Source organism: Camellia sinensis, chromosome 9 (genome assembly GCF_055761805.1).
Source record: "Camellia sinensis isolate YWXY chromosome 9, ASM5576180v1, whole genome shotgun sequence".
Lineage (NCBI taxonomy): Eukaryota > Viridiplantae > Streptophyta > Magnoliopsida > Ericales > Theaceae > Camellia > Camellia sinensis.
This window is the reverse complement of record NC_138969.1, coordinates 43,614,357-43,636,910: the sequence shown is the minus strand read 5'-3', so window position 1 is coordinate 43,636,910 and position 22,554 is coordinate 43,614,357. Positions and strand designations below refer to the sequence as shown.

At 36.2% G+C, this 22,554-nt stretch overlaps 2 protein-coding genes, 1 long non-coding RNA gene and 1 pseudogene across 3 annotated transcripts; all 4 read right to left on the bottom strand.

Moving 5' to 3' along the window:
• Positions 1 to 1,296: 1,296 nt before the first annotated feature.
• Positions 1,297 to 3,523, bottom strand: LOC114299156 (uncharacterized). The gene is made up of 2 exons (XM_082888637.1): positions 2,353 to 3,523; positions 1,297 to 2,277 (listed from the first exon to the last, which is right to left on the bottom strand). Exon 2 carries the CDS (start codon positions 2,087 to 2,089, stop codon positions 1,409 to 1,411), a length of 681 nt encoding a protein of 226 aa, XP_082744763.1. The 5' UTR covers positions 2,090 to 2,277; positions 2,353 to 3,523; the 3' UTR covers positions 1,297 to 1,408.
• Positions 3,524 to 6,826: 3,303 nt separating this feature from the next.
• On the bottom strand, positions 6,827 to 12,127 carry LOC114299154 (uncharacterized). Its single transcript, XM_082886735.1, has 5 exons — positions 11,897 to 12,127; positions 11,634 to 11,747; positions 7,425 to 7,466; positions 7,178 to 7,318; positions 6,827 to 7,038 (listed from the first exon to the last, which is right to left on the bottom strand). The coding sequence occupies exons 2-4, from the start codon at positions 11,743 to 11,745 to the stop codon at positions 7,221 to 7,223; spliced, it is 252 nt and encodes an 83-aa protein (XP_082742861.1). The 5' UTR covers positions 11,746 to 11,747; positions 11,897 to 12,127; the 3' UTR covers positions 6,827 to 7,038; positions 7,178 to 7,220.
• A 2,184-nt stretch (positions 12,128 to 14,311) lies between these two features.
• Positions 14,312 to 15,877, bottom strand: LOC114299157 (berberine bridge enzyme-like 8 pseudogene; annotated as a pseudogene).
• A 3,240-nt stretch (positions 15,878 to 19,117) lies between these two features.
• Positions 19,118 to 21,630, bottom strand: LOC114299151 (uncharacterized). The gene is made up of 3 exons (XR_014339618.1): positions 21,390 to 21,630; positions 20,361 to 20,519; positions 19,118 to 19,487 (listed from the first exon to the last, which is right to left on the bottom strand). It is a non-coding gene; the product is annotated as an uncharacterized LOC114299151 (long non-coding RNA).
• Positions 21,631 to 22,554: the final 924 nt, after the last annotated feature.

The window sequence follows — 22,554 nt, the reverse complement described above, 5'->3', positions numbered from 1 at the left end:
GACATGAATAATGAGAACCCAAGTAGAACTCAGGTTCACATTGGGGGCAGGAAAAAGAAGAATGCGTTTACCACTTGTTGAAATTTGTAGCAATTTACAAGTTGGTTAAACCAAGATAATGTTTATACTGAAATTAAACCGAGATGATGCTTAGCCGAAGTTAAGCCAAGCTGATTCCTTGTTTTCACTTGTTGAAATTTGTAGCAATTTACAAGTTGGAGTCAAGCTGATTCCTTATCTTCGCTTGTTGAAATTTGTAGCAATTTACAAGTTAGAGTTAAGCTGATTCCTTATCTTCACTTGTTGAAATTTGTAGCAATTTACAAGTTGAAGATAAGCCGAGATTACTGTTTATCTTCACTTGTTGAAATTTGTAGCAATTTACAAGTTGGAGTTAAGCTGATTCCTTGTCTTCACTTGTTGAAATTTGTAGCAATTTACAAGTTGGAGTCAAGCTGATTCCTTGTCTTCACTTGTTGAAATTTGTAGCAATTTACAAGTTGGAGTCAAGCTGATTCCTTGTCTTCACTTGTTGAAATTTGTAGCAATTTACAAGTTGGAGTCAAGTTGATTCCTTATCTTCGCTTGTTGAAATTTGTAGCAATTTACAAGTTGGAGTTAAGCTGATTCCTTATCTTCACTTGTTGAAATTTGTAGCAATTTACAAGTTGAAGATAAGCCGAGATTACTGTTTCTCTTCACTTGTTGAAATTTGCAACAATTTACAAGTCGAAGTGAAGCCGAGGTTATAGTTTGCAACTTATAGCAATCAACAGGTTGATCCAACCAAAGAAGATGCTTAACACTTGTTGAAATTTGTAGCAATTTACAAGATAATGTTAAGCCGACATGTGATCATCCGGCGAAATTTACAGCAATTTACAGGTTGAAGTAAAAGCTAAGTATATTATTCAAACACTTGTTGAAATTTGCAGCAATTTACAAGTAGACCATTATTTAACACTTGTTATAACTTGAGAACAGTTTACCGTATATGTTAACACTTGTTGAAATTTGTAGCAATTTACAAGTAGGTTAAACCGAGATCACTGTTTACATACTTGTTGAAACTCGAGAAGAAACTTACAGAGTTAATATCGAATAGTATATGTTAAACACTTGTTGGAATTTATCAAGAGTTTTCAGGTCTGTATCTTGCCGAAATAAAGTTTGATGTTGTTGTACCCGAAGTACGTAACCCCGAGAAGATTGCACAAAGGTGGCAAAATATAGAAGGCATACAACCATGCAGAAGCAAATCAAAGAGAAATTAAAAGATTGAAGCATCCATAAAAAAAAACAATTGCAGTTATATACAAAGGAAGGCACATCGGCCATAAAAGGAAGTTTACATTGTTCAGAAAACAAAACAGAGTATAAAAAAGGCAAGGAAATAAAGACATTCAAATCAGGATTCTTCAGCATTAACAGCTGGAGGCGCTGGGACCTTGGAAGATTCTGGTGGAACCTCCTCGGCAATCTTTTCTGCTTCAAGCTCGGCATCAATCTCTGCAAGCATTTTGTCAAGACTTCTTTCAGCTAAAAGGAGGTCGGATGATAATATCCCTGTAATAGCTTCCCTAGGCGCCTTCCCAACCTCATCACCCTCTTCATCCAAAGTTAAATCCATGACTTGCTCAGTTGAAGGAAGGGACTTGGCCTCAGTAGCATCCTTGGATTTCCTCACCAAGGCCTCATCTTCATTATTATCTTCATCCTCAGCCTCAGATTCTGCCTCATCTTCAGCTTGACTTGAAGATGGAGCAGGAGGAGGGAATGGGAGAGGAATAGCTTCAGCCTTGTGCAGAGGAGAATCTTCAAAAACATTGAGCTTTTTGGCCAAGGACATCCAACCAAGGGAAAAGCCCCTGTTGCATGCCTGCCTAACTTGCAGTTTGTAGTCCTCAGCAACATCGGCCATTCCTTGGGCGTAAGCTTTTTCATCGGCTTTAGTAATTTCGGCGTTTTTAGTGGCCAAGGCCTGCTCGAGCTCTTTTTCGGCTTGAGCCTTTTTTACCTCGGCATCTTTCTTCTCGGCCTCGGCAACTTTTTTGATGGCTTCAGCAGACTCCGTTTTTTCTTCGGCCATCTGTTGGGCCTTAGTAGCAGCCTCGGCCTGGCCTTAGTAGCAGCCTCGGCCTGATCTTCCAGCTTCTTCATATTTGTCAGAATAGCTTTGTTCTCCTTTTTGAGGGCAGAAACCTCCCTCTTCATGTCGGCCAATCTTTGCCGATTTTCAAAAGATTGCATTGAGAACGAATGGGCGTACTGGATGGCCTGAAAGAAAACAGAAGTGTTAGAAAATCTTCTAAGTATGAAGCAGAAAGAAAAGTCAAAACAGGAAACACTTACTTGAACGGAGTGCTGAAGCATTAGCGCGTAGTTTTCATACTCGCTGTACCCAGCATTTCGCTCCAGATCGCTTGGAAGAAGAAGAGCAGTACTGAGGGCGACACCGACATTAATGTCGTCGGCACTCTCAGTTGACATAATTGGCTTATCCTCCAAAGTCAACTTTGGGGCCCAGGGGACATCGGGTTTCTTGGAACCCGAGGTCGTCGCAGACGATGACCTCCGCTTCTTTGATTGAGTGGATCCTGATGGTTGGGCCTCAGCAGACCTCTTGGCAGAAGTAGAGGTACTCTTTCTATTCTTGGCCAATTAAGAGATGGGCAGAGCATCCTCGGCCTCAACCTCAGTGGCTTTGGCCTTGGGCTGTGCCTTTTTGATTCTTTTGGGCTTTGGTGGGGGCATGGATTGAGCTGGAACAACATCAACATCGGCAGGTAAGTCGGCTAAAAGATCTACAGCAATAGGCTTCGGGCGACCCATCTCAGCAGTCTTGACAAGTCGACGCCGACGTTTTCTTTCTGGTATTGGGACTAAGTATGGGGCTGAAGTAGATGGCAGATCGACTGGGTCAGAAGTGGATCTTTCGTCTGCTCGTGATGTGGAAGCAATGGGAGGAGTTGTGGCAGAAGGTGGAGAAAGACTCTTTTTCTTCCTTTTTGGGACGTCGGGTAGTGTGGATTTGTATGTTGGAATAAAATTCAGTAACAGGGGAGCCTTGCGCTTGTGGATTGGAAGATCAAGGAGCTTCTTTAAATTTTTTCCTGGGAAGTACGATTGGCGAAAGTTTTTTGGTGGTTGATGAAGATCTGCAGGACAAACAAACAGACATTAGAAACAGACAAAGTTTTGAAGACTTGGAAAAGAAATAACTAAGTTGTCACGACCCAAACCCGTCCCGAGAAGGTTGGCATCGTAACCGGCCAGTAATCCTAGATTACCACAGGCCTTTCTGTACAAAACATACATAAATGGGGCTTGCGGAAGCGAAAACAAAACACTAATAGTCCAAAGAGCTGTGCATTTATATGAACAGACATTACGTGCCAAAAATGTTAATTTACCCACTACATTACATCACATATAATCAAAATTCATGTACAAAACACAGGCTCACGCCACATGTAGAACCAAAACCAAGCTTCCTAACGGCCTTTCAGGCCTAGCCCCAACTCGGAGGCTCCAAAACACCGGGTAGACTTTAAAACGGCGGCTCGGTTCGGACTCTGCCTAGGCTTGACTCCCATAGTGCTCACTTATAAATACATATATACAAACAATGAGCTAAAGCTCAGCAAGTAACATTAAAGTAAAGGGGTAGTGAACGAATTCCACATTTCATATATCCATAAAATAAATCATTCATAAACATAATCATCTCATATTAGAACATACATAATGGCATACTCCATAGAACATAACATTTGTTGTCCAACGACTAGAGTAACCGGTCCCGGACACCGATTAAACACATACCGAGATCTCGTAAACTGGTCCACTTAGGACTATCTATGGATGCCATACTAGATTCGCAAACTGGACATTCGTTTACAGAAAACATTTATCATTTCAAAACCATAGCATAATGTAGCACTTTTAAACATAGATCATACTAACATATCTTTACAGAAATGTTACTCACAGTGGGTTTCCAAAACCGGTTGCACGGTCTTCGCCTCTTGACCTGCACTTATCAACATTATAACACATTTCTTCAATACACATTATCATTAAATCACTTAATTCATGCCATACTATTCTTCCCTTATTACATTTCATGTTCATGCGTGATAAAATCAAGTAATTCATGCCATATATGAACTGAATACAACCTTCAAAATTTTCCTGAAAATAAGTCCCCCGCTCGAGCGCCACTTTGTCCGCTCGAGCGGACTACACAATTTTCCAAAACTGCTGGGAGGTCGATTTTCACGCTCGAGCGGGAATCCCTCCGCTCGAGCGGACTGCGCGAAAATCTGAAATTCTAAGCTCAAAAGTTTTAACCTTTCCTTTTTGCAAAACCACTTCAACATTTATGAACTCCAAGTCCCAAAACACTTGAAATACAACTTGAATTAAACATCAAATCTCTTAAAACAATCCACATGAATCCTTTACAAGATCAAACCTTGAATTAAAATAGGAAACCATGAACATGTACATACAAGCTTCATTTCTTACATCCATGGAGGTTCTTCCTCAAAAATGCCAAATATAAACATAAATCATCAATTTATGCCATACATGCTCAAATTAAACATATTTCTTCTTCAATCCACTTATTTACCATGAGGTCATGCATGAATCAACCTTATTTCAAGAAATTAGAGAGGAATGCTTACTTTAATCACTTAATTGTAGAAGATTTAGCTTGATCCTCTTTTTCCTCCTCTTCTTTCCCTTTCTCACGAATTCTTTCTCTCTCTCTCATTTCCAGATTTTTCTTCTCTTTTGTTTTTGAGTCAAACATAGGTCAACATCCTTATCTATATATATATATAATTGTGCCATAATCTTAAGCCAAACAAGACTTAACGAATCAGACGAAATTCAGTCCTCAATTTATTTTCTCAAATGGTTCTAAAAATTCCCGATATCACATAGACGTGCTCAATTTCGTTTTCTGAACCCATTACAGTCATTAATTTTAGCCCCAAAGTTCTCATCTCAACAGATATTCTTCTAATTCAAACAGATATTCTTCAATTAATTCACATAAACACATAATTAATTACTGATATATATGACACATGTTTTGGGGTCATTACACTCTCCCCACCTTAAGAAGTTTGGTCCTCCAAACTTTGCTTATCCAGGCACAAGCTTAGTCAGAAACAACTCCACGGTTCTATTCAGTTATTCAGCATGATAAGGTAGTTCGTATGGCCATTCCATAACAATGAAGGCAGTGTCAGAGCAGTCAAACACATAATGAACATATTTTACATATACTGAAGTCAGCTAACAAGTTCCGTAGCGTTCAATTCAGAGGTAGTAACGTCGATACAGCAATCCATAGCAAAGGTAGATTTGTTTCATCACAGTCATAGTCAATTTATTTCATGTCGTTCACTTTCAATTGATGTAACATAATTTACGTATGATTTTTTCCGTCATGTGGGCAAGCTTTAGCTATATGTCCTTTTTGGCCACATTTGAAACAGACTCCAGTTCCGCGGCGACAAATACCCCAATGTTGCTTCCCACATTCCGTACAAGTAGGTCTACCTACACTGTCACCACTTTCCCTTTTTGTGTTGTCACTAAAACTTGAGTTCAAATTTTCATTCACGGAGGCCACTGATTCACTAGCTGTTTCTACTTTCTGTTTCTTGAATTTCTTACTTTCTGCTTCGGTCATTGCTGTTGGCTTGCACATTTTCAAGTTAGCAATATTTGTTTTAGCCATCAAGGCTCTGTCAAGTACGTCAACATATTTTTCTAATTTCAACACATTCACCCTGTCAAGTACCTCAACATGTAAGCCACCCTCAAATTTCTTTGCCTTCTTGTAATCCGTATCAACCATATGAGGAGCATAACGGGCTAGTTCGGTAAATTTCGCTTCATACTCCGCTACTGACATGGTTCCTTGCTTCAGCTGTTCAAATTCAGATAATTTCCTATCTCGCATGCATTGTGGAAAATATTTTTCATAAAATTTCTCTTTGAATCGATCCCATGTCAAGTCTCTATTCTGATCTCGAACGAGCATCCACCATCTTCTAGCTTCTTCTGTTAGAGTAAATGTTGCTAACAAAACTTTATAGACATCTGTACACGGAAACACTTCAAAAATCTTTTCAGTTTCTAATACCCATGCCTTCGCTTTTAATGGTTCAATTCCCCCTGCAAATTCTGGTGGTTTCAGTTTCTTGTATTTCTGTGTCAGGGTGATAACATCATCATTATTAATCGGTTCCATTTGCACAGGTGGTGGTGGAGGAGGCGGAAATGGTTGTCTCTGTTGTTGTTGGTTTTGCTCTTGCTGTTGTCTCACCAACCCAGTTAAAGCTTCCACCATTCTTTCTAACCGATCTATTCTGGCATTAGAAGATTCTGACTCATCTACATTCCTTGCATTAGTGTTCTCCATTGGTCTCTAGTACCCATAGCAGATAGAATATTTCATTCTCAACATAACAGTTCCTCTGTTGTCTCATCATTTACAGTTCTTGTCTCTTTATATATTCAAAACACACGCACACATGCACATATGTTTATGCCATGCCCTATTTCTTTTCTAGGACACCCTATAGCTCTTATGGACACGTGTGTGAGTAAATTAACTCGTGCGCTCTGATACCACTCTGTCACGACCCAAACCCGCCCCGAGAAGGTTGGCATCGTAACCGGCCAGTAATCCTAGATTACCACAGGCCTTTCTGTACAAAACATACATAAACGGGGCTTGCGGAAGCGAAAACAAAACACTAATAGTCCAAAGAACTGTGCATTTATATGAACAGACATTACGTGCCAAAAATGTTAATTTACCCACTACATTACATCACATATAATTAAAATTCATGTACAAAACACAGGCTCACGCCACATGTAGAACCAAAACCAAGCTTTCTAACGGCCTTCCAGGCCTAGCCCTAACTCGGAGGCTCCAAAACACCGGGTAGGCTTCAAAACGGCGGCTCGGCTCGGACTCCGCCTAGGCTTGACTCCCAGAGTGCTCACCTATAAATACATATATACAAACAATGAGCTAAAGCTCAGCAAGTAACATTAAAGTAAAGGGGTAGTGAACGAATTCCACATTTCATATATCTATAAAATAAATCATTCATAAACATAATCATCTCATATTAGAACATACATAATGGCATACTCCATAGAACATAACATTTGTCGTCCAACGACTAGAGTAACCGGTCCCGGACACCGATTAAACACATACCGAGATCTCGTAAACTGGTCCACTTAGGATTATCTATGGATGCCATACTAAATTCGCAAACTGGACATTCGTTCACAGAAAACATTTATCATTTCAAAACCATAGCATAACGTAGCACTTTTAAACATAGATCATACTAACATATCTTTACAGAAATGTTACTCACAGTGGGTTTCCAAAACCGGTTGCACGGTCTTCGCCTCTTGACCTGCAATTATCAACATTATAACACATTTCTTCAATACACATTATCATTAAATCACTTAATTCATGCCATACTATTCTTCCCTTATTACATTTCATGTTCATGCGTGATAAAATCAAGTAATTCATGCCATATATGAACTGAATACAACCTTCAAAATTTTCCTGAAAATAGGTCCCCCGCTCGAGCGCCACTTTGTCCGCTCGAGCGGACTGCACAATTTTTCAAAACTGCTGGGAGGCCGATTTTCACGCTCGAGCGGGAATCCCTCCGCTCAAGCGGACTGTGCGAAAATCTGAAATTCTAAGCTCTTCCAAAGCTTTAACCTTTCCTTTTTGCAAAACCACTTCAACATTTATGAACTCCAAGTCCCAAAACACTTGAAATACAACTTGAATTAAACATCAAATCTCTCAAAACAATCCACATGAATCCTTTACAAGATCAAACCTTGAATTAAAATAGGAAACCATGAACATGTACATACAAGCTTCATTTCTTACATCCATGGAGGTTCTTCCTCAAAAATGTCAAATATAAACATAAATCATCAATTTATGCCACACATGCTCAAATTAAACATATTTCTTCTTCAATCCACTTATTTACCATGAGGTCATGCATTAATCAACCTTATTTCAAGAAATTAGAGAGGAATTCTTACCTTAATCACTTAATTGTAGAAGATTTAGCTTGATCCTCTTTTTCCTCCTCTTCTTTCCCTTTCTCACGAATTCTCTCTCTCTCTCTCTCCTTTCCAGATTTTTCTTCTCTTTTGTTTTTGAGTCAAACATAGGTCAACATCCTTATCTATATATATATATATATATATATATAATTGTGCCATAATCTTGAGCCAAACAAGACTTAACGAATCAGACGAAATTCAGTTCTCAATTTATTTTCCCAAATGGTTCTAAAAATTCCCGATATCACATAGACGTGCTCAATTTCGTTTTCTAAACCCATTACGGTCATCAATTTCAGCCCCAAAGTTCTCATCTCAACAGATATTCTTCTAATTCAAACAGATATTCTTCAATTAATTCACATAAACACATAATTAATTACTGATATATATGACACATGTTTTGGGGTCATTACATAAGTATTGATGCTGGGCTCTTACCCTTGCCCTCTTTAACTGTTCGAGGAAGAGGGTAGATGTGAACAGCCTCGTCTGGACCAAATTCCCAATTTCTCGAAGCAATGACAAAGTCATCCCCGGCTCCCTTGTTGGAGTCCGGGAGGTCGGCTACAATTTTGAATTCAGTAGACCTCGGCTTGAGGTAGTAGACGTAACCTCTTTCCTTCAGGTTAAGGGGGCACATGGTATAACAATATTGTATATCGACAAGGGTAATCCTAACATTTTCCTGCCTGGTTAGGGCTATGATACCATTAATCACTCGATAGGAGTTGATGGTAAGTTGCATGGGGTTCAACTTATAGAAGTGGAGAACCTCACGAAAAAGGGGATTGAGTGGAAGCCGGAGTCCGCACTCAGTAAAAGCTACTATAGGAAAGGGCATTGAATTATCCGTGGGCATGATAGAGTCATTATCTTCAGCCAGCCTCAGGTGGACATCGGCAGGAATGGAGAATTCTTACCTAAAAAATTCAAGTTTAGTTGGGGTGTTTACCCGGTGTCTCCACATACCCATTACGTCGGCCTAAACAAAGAAGGCTGTGTTTCAAAAGATAGGTGTTTCAGAAGGGTTGCTAGAACCTCGGTTTCAAACCTGGGTAAGGACTGGTAAGGTTTGTTTCAGTTTTTCCTAAAGATTGAAGGTTCTACAGACAAATCCCAAACCTAAAACTATAAAGACGAAGATCGAAGGCACAGATCTGGTAAAGACACAAAAAACAGAGAACAAAAGCGAAGTTTCAGAAACAAGAACAGGGATGGGCTATCAAGAACACGAAGAATACAAAGGGTTAAGGGCCAAGAACAGTGGTGAAACAGTGCAAAGTGTTCATGGCATGTGAAAAATCATGAAATAAGACGCATTCAGGTGAATGATTCACAAATAATGCCTAAGAAGAACAGTAATAACAAGAAACTTCAGAAACAATCAAGAATTAGAAAAAGAAGGTAAGGGGGCCAGTTGCTTACCGGATAAAATGAAGCCGGAGCGATATTCGCCGAGATCAGACGACAGTTGTGACAGTGGCAAAAGCTTCGCGGGAATGGAAGAATAAAGACGGTCGTAGAATTTGGGGCTTAGAGCAATGGCAGATTCGAAGAATGCTAGAGCTTTTAGAGAGAGAAAAAGCAAGAAATCAGAATGCAAAAAGTGGAGAAAGGAAGAGGGAAAGAAAAGTTTTATAAAAAAAAAAACTTGAAACGGCGGCAAAAGCAGGGCATTTATTACGCCTGGAGCAACGCACACGTCAGACGGCGCAGACGAGTGAAAGACAGCTTTCAAGCGCGTCACAGACACGGGCCAATGAAGACAAAGCACGTGAAATGAACGGTTAGATGTGCATGACAGCTCATGCGCGCGGTGGAGTTCATTTGAATTCTTGTTCTCCGAAGAGAACACATCGGCTTGAAAATAAATTATCTCGGCCAAACAGTTTTTGAGCCACTATGCGGAAAAAAATATCGATATAGGTTCCATCACCTCAGAATGCCGAGATAATAGAACCTAGGGGACAGTTGTGGGATATATTTTTTGGATACCAACACGTGGCATGGTGACGCCGACGTGTCAGCCGCAGTGCCACGTGTCGTGGTAGTTACGCCGAGGTGATCTCGGAGTTGCCGAGGTTATCTCCAAAGATATCGGAATCCGAGATAAGCGGATAAGGGACAAGAGTCCTAAGACAAAGAGGAGACTTAGCCAAGATAAGGATAAAGCTCTTAGGGAGTTTATCTTTATCTCTTAAAGAGTCCAAAGTAAGTATTAAATTGGAGTCCATCGAAGTCAGGCTTCTAGTAGGACTTGGATTGAGTAAACTATAAAAGAAAGGCATCCCCATGAGTCTAAGGTACGCAGTTTTATACTCAAGCTTGTGAGTTGAACACTTAATTATCTTTGAGAGATATACTGACTTGATCGTCGGAGTGCCCCCGGGTGGAAGAACCACCGCCGGAGCCTTTTTCTTTCTGTTACAGGTTTACTAAAGCTATCTATTCTGCCAGTGCTCTCCAACTAATTACTAGACGGACAGAGTGGTAAGAAAATTACCCACACAGTTAGTCTTCAAATTTCTACAAGTATTACGCTATTCAAATGAGAAAGTAAATGAAGCTATGATAGGATTAAACAAAAATTCTTTGTACTTGGGTGTACATGCCTCTTAAACTTTCTTCAAATGTGGTCTATAAACTGCTCAATTTCATAGAACCTTTCCACCTAATCTACCTATCTATCAGATACAAATTAACTCATAAAAAGAAAAGAAAGCAAAAGCAAGATCACCGTAGTTCGTATACAAACCAAACCCAATCAGATAAAAATTTTAGGGAAAACTCCGCTAACAGGCATATCATTTTTTTAAATTTTATTCTAAATAAGGATAATTGAAGATACTATTATTTAATTTCAAGGGCAAAATTGTTAATTTAATAAAATATAAACTAATTTGACAAAAATAAATGTCAAAAAAATATTTTTAATTTTTTAAAAAATATTTTTATTCACCAATGATAAAATTATATAAAATTGATAAACATTAATAAAAATTACATGATTAATTTTTAAAAATTAATTTTACATGATTATCATTCAAACACATAATAAAAATTAATTTGGTAAAAAAAAAATGTCTAAAAGATTTATCAATTTTATATAATTTTATTTTTAGTGGATAAAAATAATCTTTAAACATTCAAAAATATTTGTTTGACATTTATTTTTGTTAAATTAGTTTATATTTTATCAAATTAACGATTTTACCCCTTAAAAATTTAATGATATCTTCAATTGTCCTTATTTAAAACAAGATTCAAAATTTAGAGTCAAATATATTACAATTAAAAAATTAAAAATCAAAGTGACACAAATTCTAAACTATGTGGACTATTAGTATAATTTGCCCCAAATTCTAATAATTAAAATAAATCACGAAAACGTCATCGGCGAAATCAGTGAATATTGTGCAATGCAATCAAAGCTAATACATCTAAACACATACATACATGAACAAGGTGAAAAAAAATACCTTCAGGAGTCCAACCGTAGCAGCGAGGAGTGGCGGAGAGCATTGAAGTGGGCAATGCAGAGGCAGGGGCAGTGTGAAACGGAAGCAACGAATCGACGCAGACGAACCTCATCTCTATATTCAATAAATACGACATTTGATCGATTCAATTCAACAATTAATTGTTTTTTTTTCTTCAATTATCATATATATATATATATATATAGATAGATAGATAGATAGATATAGTATATGCAAGATTTGAAATTGATAAATAGAGAAACCTGAAAATGCGAGAAGAGAGTGGTTTCTGCGTCGTGATGCGAAAGGGGGACCTCACCGCCTTGGGCTAGCTCCGCCGGCAAGTCTCGCCCCCGCGCTTCGGGCGGCGGACGTGGAGCGGAAGACGGACCTGGTGGCTGCTGCGGACATTGGTGGTTGTGGGTCTTTCAGAGCTGCGGTTTCTTTGTTGGTTTGAGGGGTTTGGGGGGGGGGAGTTTGGAAGAGTGGGTAAAATAAATATGATTTTTTTATAAATATTTTAATTCAAGTCTTAAAAAGATTTTAATTCAAGTCTTAAAAAGAAGTATATATATAAATATATATACTTTTTTTGTTTTTTATATTTTTTTCTAGTTTATTTTATTATTAAAATAATATAAAATTATTATTAATATTTTATAAAAGGATAGGCCTAGTCGAGTTAGGCTGGATTAAAACTATTTATTTGAAACCCAACCTGGTCTTACAAACAAAATAATTTTTTCAAAATTTTAAAATATTAGGCTAAGCCTCCGTTTGGGAAGTGGGTTGGCTTTTTGGCTTTTTGGCTTTTTTGGCTATTTTAGCCTGGGCTAAAAAGCTTGGTTTGGGAAGGGCTTTTTGGCTTTTTGGCTTTTTTGGCTTTTTTTGTGAGAGAAGAATGTAATGATTATGGGTTGGATGTGATGTTTTGTTTGTTATGGCTAAAATAGCCTATTTTGTTTTTTGTGACTAAAATAGCCAAAAAAGCCTGAAAACCATCTTGCCAAACAGAGGCTAAGTTAGACGGATTAACCAGTCAATAGTCCCTCTTAATTCTGTGTCAAGAAAGAAACTTCTCTAGGACCATGGCAGGCTCATATTTTATTTTAAAAAAATTATATATATATAATAAAATTATTCAGTTATAATTTTTTATTTATTATAAATAATTTATAATAAAAAAGAACCGTTTAAATTATTAAAATAAAAGTGGTAATAGAAAAAGAAGAATTAGAAAGAAGGCAAGTTCATTTTTGAAATTTGGATACCAAATTTAATCGCCACAGTAAATAGAGCGTTTGTTTGAGATGTGGGTTAACTCTTTAGTTTTTTGGCTATTTTAATCTGAGGCTAAAAAGTCTCGTATGAGATAGGTTTTTGATTTTTTTGACTTTTGTAAAAGAAAAAATAAAATGATTATGATTTAGATGTGATATATTGTTTTATTAACCATTTAGTTTATTTTATCTTTTTGTGATTAAAATAGCCTTTTTATCCCAAAACTTGGCTTGCCAAACGAGTGTATATATTCTGTTTTGGCTGCGGCTAGAATTTAAATCACAATTTAGAAATATTAAATTTAAGTTCATTATGTTGAAATGTGCATTTAAAAAAAAATTAAAATTATGATGTGATTAAGTGTATGTAAATTTATTCCTTTTTATTTATTATTTATTTTAGATTTAGGAATTATTTGGCATCCCTTATATTAATATATTTTTTTTATATTTTTATCTTTTCTGAGTTATATCATCTCTCTATTCTTTTATATATTTTTTCATAAAAAATTAAAAATTATACTTATTTAGATAATTTCAAACACTCTCTTAGTAGTTAGGTGCTTTTAGAGATGGCGATGCTAATCCAAACCCGTCAATCCATCTATACCTGCCCACAATTTTTGAGTTTAAACTCCCTTATTTACTAAACGGGTCATAATTAGATAATAGTATTAAACCCATCTCATAATATGGATGAATGCAAAAAAATACTAACAAAACATGCGATACTCAAGTTTCAAGCTCAATCGACTTTCCTAAACAAGCAACCACCAACCATTCAACAATTAATTACGCATCAACAAATTGTATATATATATGTATTTTTTATGACTCTTATTATTGACAACTCTAAGAATTATTAATAAGAATCACATAAAATCAATATTTATTATCTCAATATATATTTTATAATCTCAAAATATTTTTATATATTTTAATTCAATTATTATATATTTTAATATATTTTATTCACATTTTTCAATTCTAACAGCGAGGTTGTTGTTAGCAATTTATTTATTTATTTATAACAATAGTACAACAATAGAAAAAGCATTGAACGGAATTAAAATATTATGCACTATCAAAAAACATATATATTATGACATTGACACTAATATTTTAGTATATTTAATATTTGTAATTAATATTAAACACAAATGTTTTCACCTTTTAAATCTCTCTCTCTCTCTCGAACTTGAATTTTTGAAGAAAAAAAAATGAATCTATTAAAAAATGAGTTCATTAAAGTAAATGAATTGGGTTGTCCAATTCGTACCCGAATTAAACCAACCCACAGTTTAGTAAATGGAAAGGTTTGAATTAAGTTATTTTAACACCAAATCCGTTTTGACCCGTTCGTTTGCCACCGTTAGGTAGTATGTATGCGATGTTCCTCTATTTTGGAAGAGGCGGAATGCTTTGTTCATTTCGGAAGAAATTATCAGGGTCAACTTTTGTCTTCACACGCACCAATCTTTCAAAATTGCCCTTGAAATATTTAGCCCCAAAAATGCTTGAATTCGCACCATTTTGATTAGTGCCAATGTCAAGATCTCTATAGTTCAGGAAAGCCTCTCGTGGCGATTTTGAGACATATGGTGCCATGAAATCATAGAGTTTTCGCAATAACTCTACCTTACTGTTATCTTGAGTATAGTACCAGTACTGGATTAGAAATTTGTATCCTGATCTATGGGGAAATGGAGTTTCAGATTCAGAAATCTGATTCATTCTTCCTCCATATGGGTTCCACTGCATTATCATTCCCATACCCATTTTGATCATCTTCCTCCACAATTCTTCCAAAACTGCTTTTGGAATAGATGTTATCACATAGTCCGATTTCACCTTAAAGGGGAATGATTGATTTGGCATCCTATAGAGTAGGCTCCCCAAGGAAGTTCCCTTTGGTTTATTATCCCAGTAAAGAGTGGTTTCAATCCAACTTGACTCGATACAATCCTTTTGTTGCAAACCCAATTCGGGAAATTGTTGATTCATTATTGAAAGAAGTGTATGTGATTGCCCTAGGTATTGACCAAAGAATTGAAATTGAATGCTCTCATTCTTCTCAACACTCATTTCAAGTCTTATGAAAATGTCTTGTGGTAGTGTGTCTGCAACTTGTTGCCACCGATAGACGAGGTCTGTTATACTTGTTGTTGCACCTTGTTTTATGAGCTTTTTCACTAGGAAAAAAGTAACAACTTCAGGAATTGATACCAATTTAATTTTCCAAGAAAGAATGACTCCAAAGCTAGCTCCACCACCTCTAATAGCCCAGAAATGATCTTCTCCCATGGATTTTCTATTGAGGATTTTTCCATTAACATCAACTAGTTGTACATCAATAATGTTATCCACAGATAAGCCATGCTTTCTCATCAAGTTTCCATACCCAGCCCCGATGAAATGCCCACCAACTCCAACAGAAGGGCAGACACCGCCTGGAAAAGCATGAGTCTTACTTTTCTGGGAAATGTTGAGATATAGTTCACCGAGACTAGCCCCTGATTGTACCCATGCAGTTTCTGTTGTGACGTCAATGTTGATGGATCGAAAATCGAACATGTCAAGGAGAACAAATGGTTCATTTGATACGTAAGAAAGGCCTTCATAGTCATGACCTCCACTTCGGATTCTAAGATGATAGTTATGATTCTTGGTACAAATGACAGCTGCTTGGACATGGGATTCATGCATGGCTGCTACGATGGCCACCGGATATCGGGTTTTGGTTGTATTTAGTCTCTTATTTCTAAAATATGCATAGAAAATATTCGAGAATTTAGAGTTTTCAGGGATGTAAATGGCTTCCGAGATTGGTTTTATAGACTCACCAACTTGTTTTTTGAGGCATTGGACAAATGCGTCCGTAGCCAAGTCTGAAGTTGCAAATGGAATTGAGAACAAAAGGGTTGAAACTAGCACTAATAACATTGCAATGCTTGAAAGCTTCATTTTCTATAACTTATTTTCCTATTGAAATTCTCAATTTTTTAAGCTTTTGTTAATTTCATAGCGTATTTATGCTTTTATAAAGACAATGGAATAAACTTAATTTGTAATATAATATTATATTTTTGACATTTTATTGTTCAAAGTCAACAAAATTTTTCAAGAGACATTTGTATAATAGGAAACTTTTTCATCCATTGAAAAAGTTTAAAATCTTACATGAAACAACTGTACAATGCCAACCTTTTTTATGAAGGTACAAAATTTATTAGATTATTGTACAAACATAAGGTTTCAATTTTTCATTTAAAGTCATTGATTGACTGAAAATGTATTTGTTGTGTTCCTTGAAAAAGTCAACTGCACCAAAATAGCTTAAGTTTTTCCAAAAGAAAACAAGATTAAAGCATATCAACGGAAATCTTCTCGGCATCCTGGAAGCCATGATCATGATGATACCTTTCCTTCACCAAGAAAACAGAGAGTGGATTTTACGTTAAATAGTTAATCGTCAGAACATAATTAAAAAAAAAAAAAAAAAACAGGTTAAGGTTGCTAATAAGTTGTACTCAAGTCAAGTTTAAAAAATTGTGCCTAAGCTCAACTAGTATTTGAGAAACTTGAGTCTCAAGTCTATTATATATATGAGATTAGCTTGAGTTTGACAAAAATTTGATAAATTCGAACTTAAATTATCATATTAAGAGGAAAAGAAGAAGAAGAAGAAAGATTATGAGCAAAATATGAATAATGATCATATTATTGATAAGTTTCATCAATCAAATATTAATTTATATTATCCTTATCTTCATGAAGAATCTATTCAAAGAGAGCTTTGGTCTACTTGAGCTTGGTTTGATTAGTAAACAAGACTAAAAATCTAGCTCGAACACATTCATTTAACAAACAAATGAGTCAAGCTTAAACAAATTCAAACTAATTGAGCTAAAACTGCTCATAAAAAATTCGGTTCGTTTACAACTCTAGCTTAACCAGAGGTTTGCTTTAACTCTATATTGTCATCTAGACTTCCTTTATTCTCCTTGTTTAGATGCAAAAGAGGTTTATATGTTCTTATTTTTGTCACAGGTTGGAATAGCAAAGGCAAAAAGGTGTGTTTATTTATATCTATTGTCATGCAACCCGTGCACTGTACAGTTGTTTATTTATAGCTAAACTTTAGTTCAGCTGGTTTCTGTTCAGACATTGCTTTCATTCCTCATAAAACAAAATAGAAATGAAAATGAAAATTAAAAATTGAAGTATAGAGTTGTTTCTATTCGATAGAATAGTACATCGAGTTATGTGTCTCTCACAATAAAGATTGTGTTTGGATTATGAATTTGAATAGAAATTTAGAAGAGAAAATGAAAATGTGAGTAAAATGTAATTATATTTTATTTATATTTCACTCACATTTCTCTTTTTCTTTTCAAATTTTTATTCAAATCCATAATCCAACGCAGCCTAAGGCTAGTTTAGTATTTTTCTCATATTTGTAAGTTCTAATATACGAGTGGCGCAGTGATAGAAGCACTTGACCTTTGGTCAAGCCATGCTGATCAACTCGAGATTGAGTAGTGAGAGGGTGATTTATGATCCGGTGTTGGGCCGGGGTATCGACCGGGCAAGCTGAGGGCCCAGCAGTGCATTGGGCCGAGATGATCAACTGTTCACCCGGAGATGGGCTACCAGAACTTGGGCCGGGCAAGGTTTGGACGGTGTGCCGCCCCGGACCGTGCAGAAGTTGCTCGGTCGGGAAGTGACCGGTCAGACCAGGATGCTTGGTCCGAGGATGGTCGAAACCAGACAGACCGAGAGACCGGCGCTCGGAAAGGCGCGGTCAGCCGAGGAAGTTGATTGACCGGCGAGAAGGCCGATCAAAGTAAGCATCCGGGCTAGGCTCGGCCGGGATGCCGCTTAGCCCGGTCCACCATTTGTTTATCCGGTTAGGCGCTTAAGGTATGAAGCATGGTACGACCGAGGTAGGGCAGCTCGGCTGCCGAGCACCAGCTGTGCTGGCAGGCAGTTGAGAGCAGGTGATGAATGGCATGGTTTATGCTGACAGATGGGATAGCAGAGCCACATGTCAGGAGATGACAGGGAGTGGATATGGGGCTCAGAAGGTATATAAGCATGTCTGCGCCCCCCATACGCAAGACACGAACATCTCTGTAAGAAAATCCTTACACTCAAACACTCTCTCCCTTCTCTCTATTCCCTCCAAGGTGTGTGCTAATTTGACCGTCGGAGGGTCTTTCCGGCCACACACCGCCGGGTAGCTCACCGTTATTTGCTCGCAGGTGATCGGATATCGACGGAGCTCGGAAGAAAGGAATACGGGCACGCCGGAATATTTGCTCCCCGTACAAGTAGGAACCCCTTCCTCCATCTCTCCTCCTCTCCAAAATAAAATTAAAAAAAAAAAAAAAGATTTATATGTAGGTCGTAAACTCATTGTTCAATAGGCCTTATAATAATTAATGACATTTTCATCAAACACTATTAAAAAAACATCACTACTTGTTAATTTTCAGCAATAGTCTGAAAATTTTGTCACAAAAAATATCACTAATTATAAGTTTTACCGACAGTTTAAAAAATTATTACAAAAAAGTCAGTAATTCTTAACTTTCAGTGACAGTTTGAAAATTGTCATAGAAAAATATCACTAATTGTATGTTGTAGCGACAATTTATAAAAATCGTGACAAAAAAAAAAAAATCACTAACTGTCAGTTTTTAGTGACATGCAAAAAATCATCACAAAAAATTATTTTTAGTGACTATTTTACTAGGACTTATTTTTAATAGAACTTTATGGGAATTAAGTCAAACTATTAGAACTTATTGATAGTTTATCGACAAAAAAAAAAAAGCAAAAAAACAAAATAACAAAAACAAAAACAAAAGAAAAAAATTGTAACCCTAGGTATTAGGTCACTCTATTGCATCTTGTAACTCGTTCTTCTACATATATAGTGAAACAATCACAAGTAAGTGAAACAATCACAACTATTATTGTGGACGTAGTCTAATGTTTTGATGGTGTTCTTGTTTGAGTACTCTTTGACTCCTTTTTTTTTTCTTCTACAACTCCGTATCCGCCAGATCCGGTGTTAAGGTTTCACAATTCTTAACATATTCAACAATTGAAGATGATGGGTTAGAGAAGTAGGGTAACAACTTACCTTTTGACTTGTCATCTTGGATCAATTTTTTTAATGTAAAAATCCATACAAACTAACAACAATTGAATCATTCATTTAAAACACAAGCATGCAACAGAACTTATACATGATACAACAGTCAATTCTTTTGGTAAAATATGAACAAACATGTAATTTTCCGAGTTGTTGAGTTCACCGCCTTGAGTTGCTTCTACTTCGGCTCATCTTCACCAAGATGGTAACCAATAGCGGAACACAAACTCCCTGACACATTTCTTCTCCATGTTCCCCGGGGACATCCAAGCACGATCTTCTCTCTGATAGACTCTCGCGTTGTTCAAACCGGCTTGCATTTGGGAAGTACACGGATCCTCTTTCCCTTGACCTAATTCCAATTAGCCGGCCCAGTGACACGCTATGGTCTTGGAAGAAAGATGCTGTAGACTGGTCGATCTCACACAGAACAAACTATTACTAGTGAGTGTCAAGGTGTCTAAGCCTGCAGCCAGGGCCACATTTCAAAGTAACTTCAAGGATGAAATGGATTTTAAATTTTCACCGCCATTGTAATGTTTTCTCCATGGTTTATTGCCAATAATTTATAGACTAAATGTCGTGGCACACACTTTGTGCGTGAGCGAAATACATCAAAATGTAACTGAAGTAGTTACAGCATGAATGGGTGAATTGACAATTTTACTGACAGTTCGAACAAATAAAAGTTTTTCAAACAGTAAAAAAGGGTTTTTGTTGGATGATTAGGAATTGAAAAGAGCATTGCACAGCTTTAATTGGGTGTTCACACCAAATTCAACACCTGCTCACTCTATACGAACTAGAAGGCTATGCGCACATGCGATGCATGTGTAGAAATGTCAGTAAAATCTGTCATTTGAAATTAAAAAAAATATATTTGAATGTCTATGGCAGGAATAAAATCAAAATTTGAAATAAAAAATCTAGACAGTTGTATAGGAGTAATCTGGAATGAGAGAATGTGTGACAAAATTTCAAAACATGTTCTGAGTTGTGTACTTAGATTACAATGAAAAAGATCTGTGTAAATTGAGCAAAATTTGAACCCTTTAATCCGCATATGCCTAACTCTGTAGCATCTCTCAAACAATGAATTAAAATTGGTTCTGGAATAGTCATTTAAGCAGGAGACTTAGCTTAGTCTGAACTTGGCAGAAAAAATAACAAGTGAATGTCATTCTTTCTTGAAGTAGCTATAGATCCACACATGATGTATGTGAAGGAGAAAATGAAAGAGATGTAAAGAAACAGATGGGGTAAGGAAGAAAAAGAATTACCTACCTCTGTATCAAGGTTAGAGGATGAAAATGAGGAGCAACTGGACGAAGGTGTGTGTAAAGGATGTGGTTCTGTTGCAGCAGGATGTAAGCTCTCTGTCACTCGAAGTCTCATGTTCAAGTTTCCCAGTCCAAGTGGCCATCCATTAGGCATTTCATGGTCCTGGTGAAAAATTATTAGCACATAGCATCAAACTCGGATCAACCCCTAAAATAAAAGAGTCAAACATTACAATCTTTTGATTAAATAGACACTGAACAAAAGCAAGCTCTCCACGATTCTCGCGAGGATTTTCTTTCTTGTTCTTTTTCTTTCGTCTTCTTTTAAGTTATGATCTTTCCATGAGAGTGCTAGAGGTGGGGTGTCTCTTCACTTTGGATAGGATAGTTTTGGTAAAACTTTGGACATCTATATTTTAAAGATTTGCCTGCGTTAACAAATTAAATGTATAATAGAGCTTTTTTTTTCTTTTCTTTTCTTTTCATTATGGCTTTTTATCAAACATGTTTAATTCTAGCACCCTCAAAATTCAATCCAAAAACTTCCCAGCTCTCTCTCTCTCTCTCTCTTTCTCTCAAACACTTGGCAGATTGAAGCTATGATCTCACAATTTTTTTAAAAAAATCTAAAATTAAGACATCTTCATTCTTCTCTCAATGGGTTTCCATTTAAAATGAATCCAAATAAAAACCATGAACCACCAAAGAACACATTTTAGGAACTTATCAAATTTGAAACTTCTCTGACTCTCCCTCTAAATATGAAATTTCCTTAACATAGATCCCATTAAAATGAATTCAAGGAATACCCACAAACCATCAAGCAACAAAATCTTAAAACCAACACAAATTATTGGAAACTAAAAACAAAAAATCAAATGATCATGAGTTGGTCCTTAATGGCAAGCATAACCAGAGAAATATCGCTTAAGATTCTAAACCAAATAATCAAACAACATGAGTTGGAGACAATTAATCAAATTGCATTCAATAGAAAAACCCAAATGAACAAGGATGAGCTATAACATATTACCTCTAAAACCATGGTGTGTGAGGTGGGACTCTTCAGAGAAAGAAATGGATGATAATGATAATGATGATCACTGAATGAATTTCCAAAAGTGGGAGTCAATTGAGATTTGCAAAGACAAATTGAAGAATGGGAAGACTCCAAATTCTTGAAACAAAATGAAATGGCTGAGGGGTCCCACGCCAATGAGTTCAGCCTTTAAAATCACCATGGTCTCTACCTTGTACTTTTCTGTTTTTCTAAACAACTTATGATTACAAATGTTGAAGCAGTTTAACCGTCAACTCATCCGCCAAAACCAACTCTTTTTTTTTTTTTTTTTTGTTGAGGGAAAGAAGTTTGAGAAATTCCACTTTAGTGTAGATTTTCTTTTAAAAAAATTACAAATAAGTGTTAAACTTTATATAAATTAATAATTAAAGTTATAAAATTTTCCATAAATCTGTAATAATTTTCAAAAATCTACATTGATCCGTAATTTTCCCAAAAAAATAAATAAATAAATAAATAAAAATTGCTAAAATGACTATTGCATGATCTGATGCGTAACAAAAAAAATCTAGGTTGACCATCAAGTGACTTTCTTAATTTTATTTTATTTTTTAAATATCAAAATCAGGGTGGCTAGAAATTTTATTATTCAATTTTATTAACTAATTTCTCAAATTCAACTTGTTTGCAACAATCAAATTAAATTTTAATTTTAATTTTAATTTTAATTTTTTATGATCAGGTATTCCGGTCAGCTTACATGCACCTCAACTAATCAAATTTAAACTTGACCATCATGTTCGGCTTGTCAAGGCTCACTATGAGTCATGTTTTGATAATTCGAAACATTTATTTTATAGGGCGTTTCGTATGCATCACCCATCAAAAAAAAAATGAGATGAATCTGATAATTGTAACATTTTTATTTTATCACATTTGTCTAAAAAAAATAAGTAGTCTATTTACAACGGTACACTTGTCCTCTATTTTTTCAAAAACAAGCGTAATAAAATGAAAATATTACTATAATTGGATTGATCTAATTTTTTTTCATGAATGATATAAACTGAGAGCCCTATAAAATGGATAGTTTGGATTATTGAAACAGAACTAATAATCAACTCCACAAACCCGAACATGAGTTCAATCAGTTTGTATTTAAGCCATTGTTTGTAGA

Bases quoted from the DNA above. Each gene is read 5' to 3' on its own strand.
- LOC114299156 (XM_082888637.1), bottom strand. From the start codon at position 2,089: ATGGCCGAAGAAAAAACGGAGTCTGCTGAAGCCATCAAAAAAGTTGCC.
- LOC114299154 (XM_082886735.1), bottom strand. From the start codon at position 11,745: ATGAGGTTCGTCTGCGTCGATTCGTTGCTTCCGTTTCACACTGCCCCT. The intron at 7,467-11,633 runs GTATTTTTTTTC...TGATAATTGCAG, and splicing joins CTACGGTTGGACTCCTGAAG to GTCAAGAGGCGAAGACCGTG. The intron at 7,319-7,424 runs GTGAGTAACATT...ACGAATGTCCAG, and splicing joins ACCGGTTTTGGAAACCCACT to TTTGCGAATTTAGTATGGCA.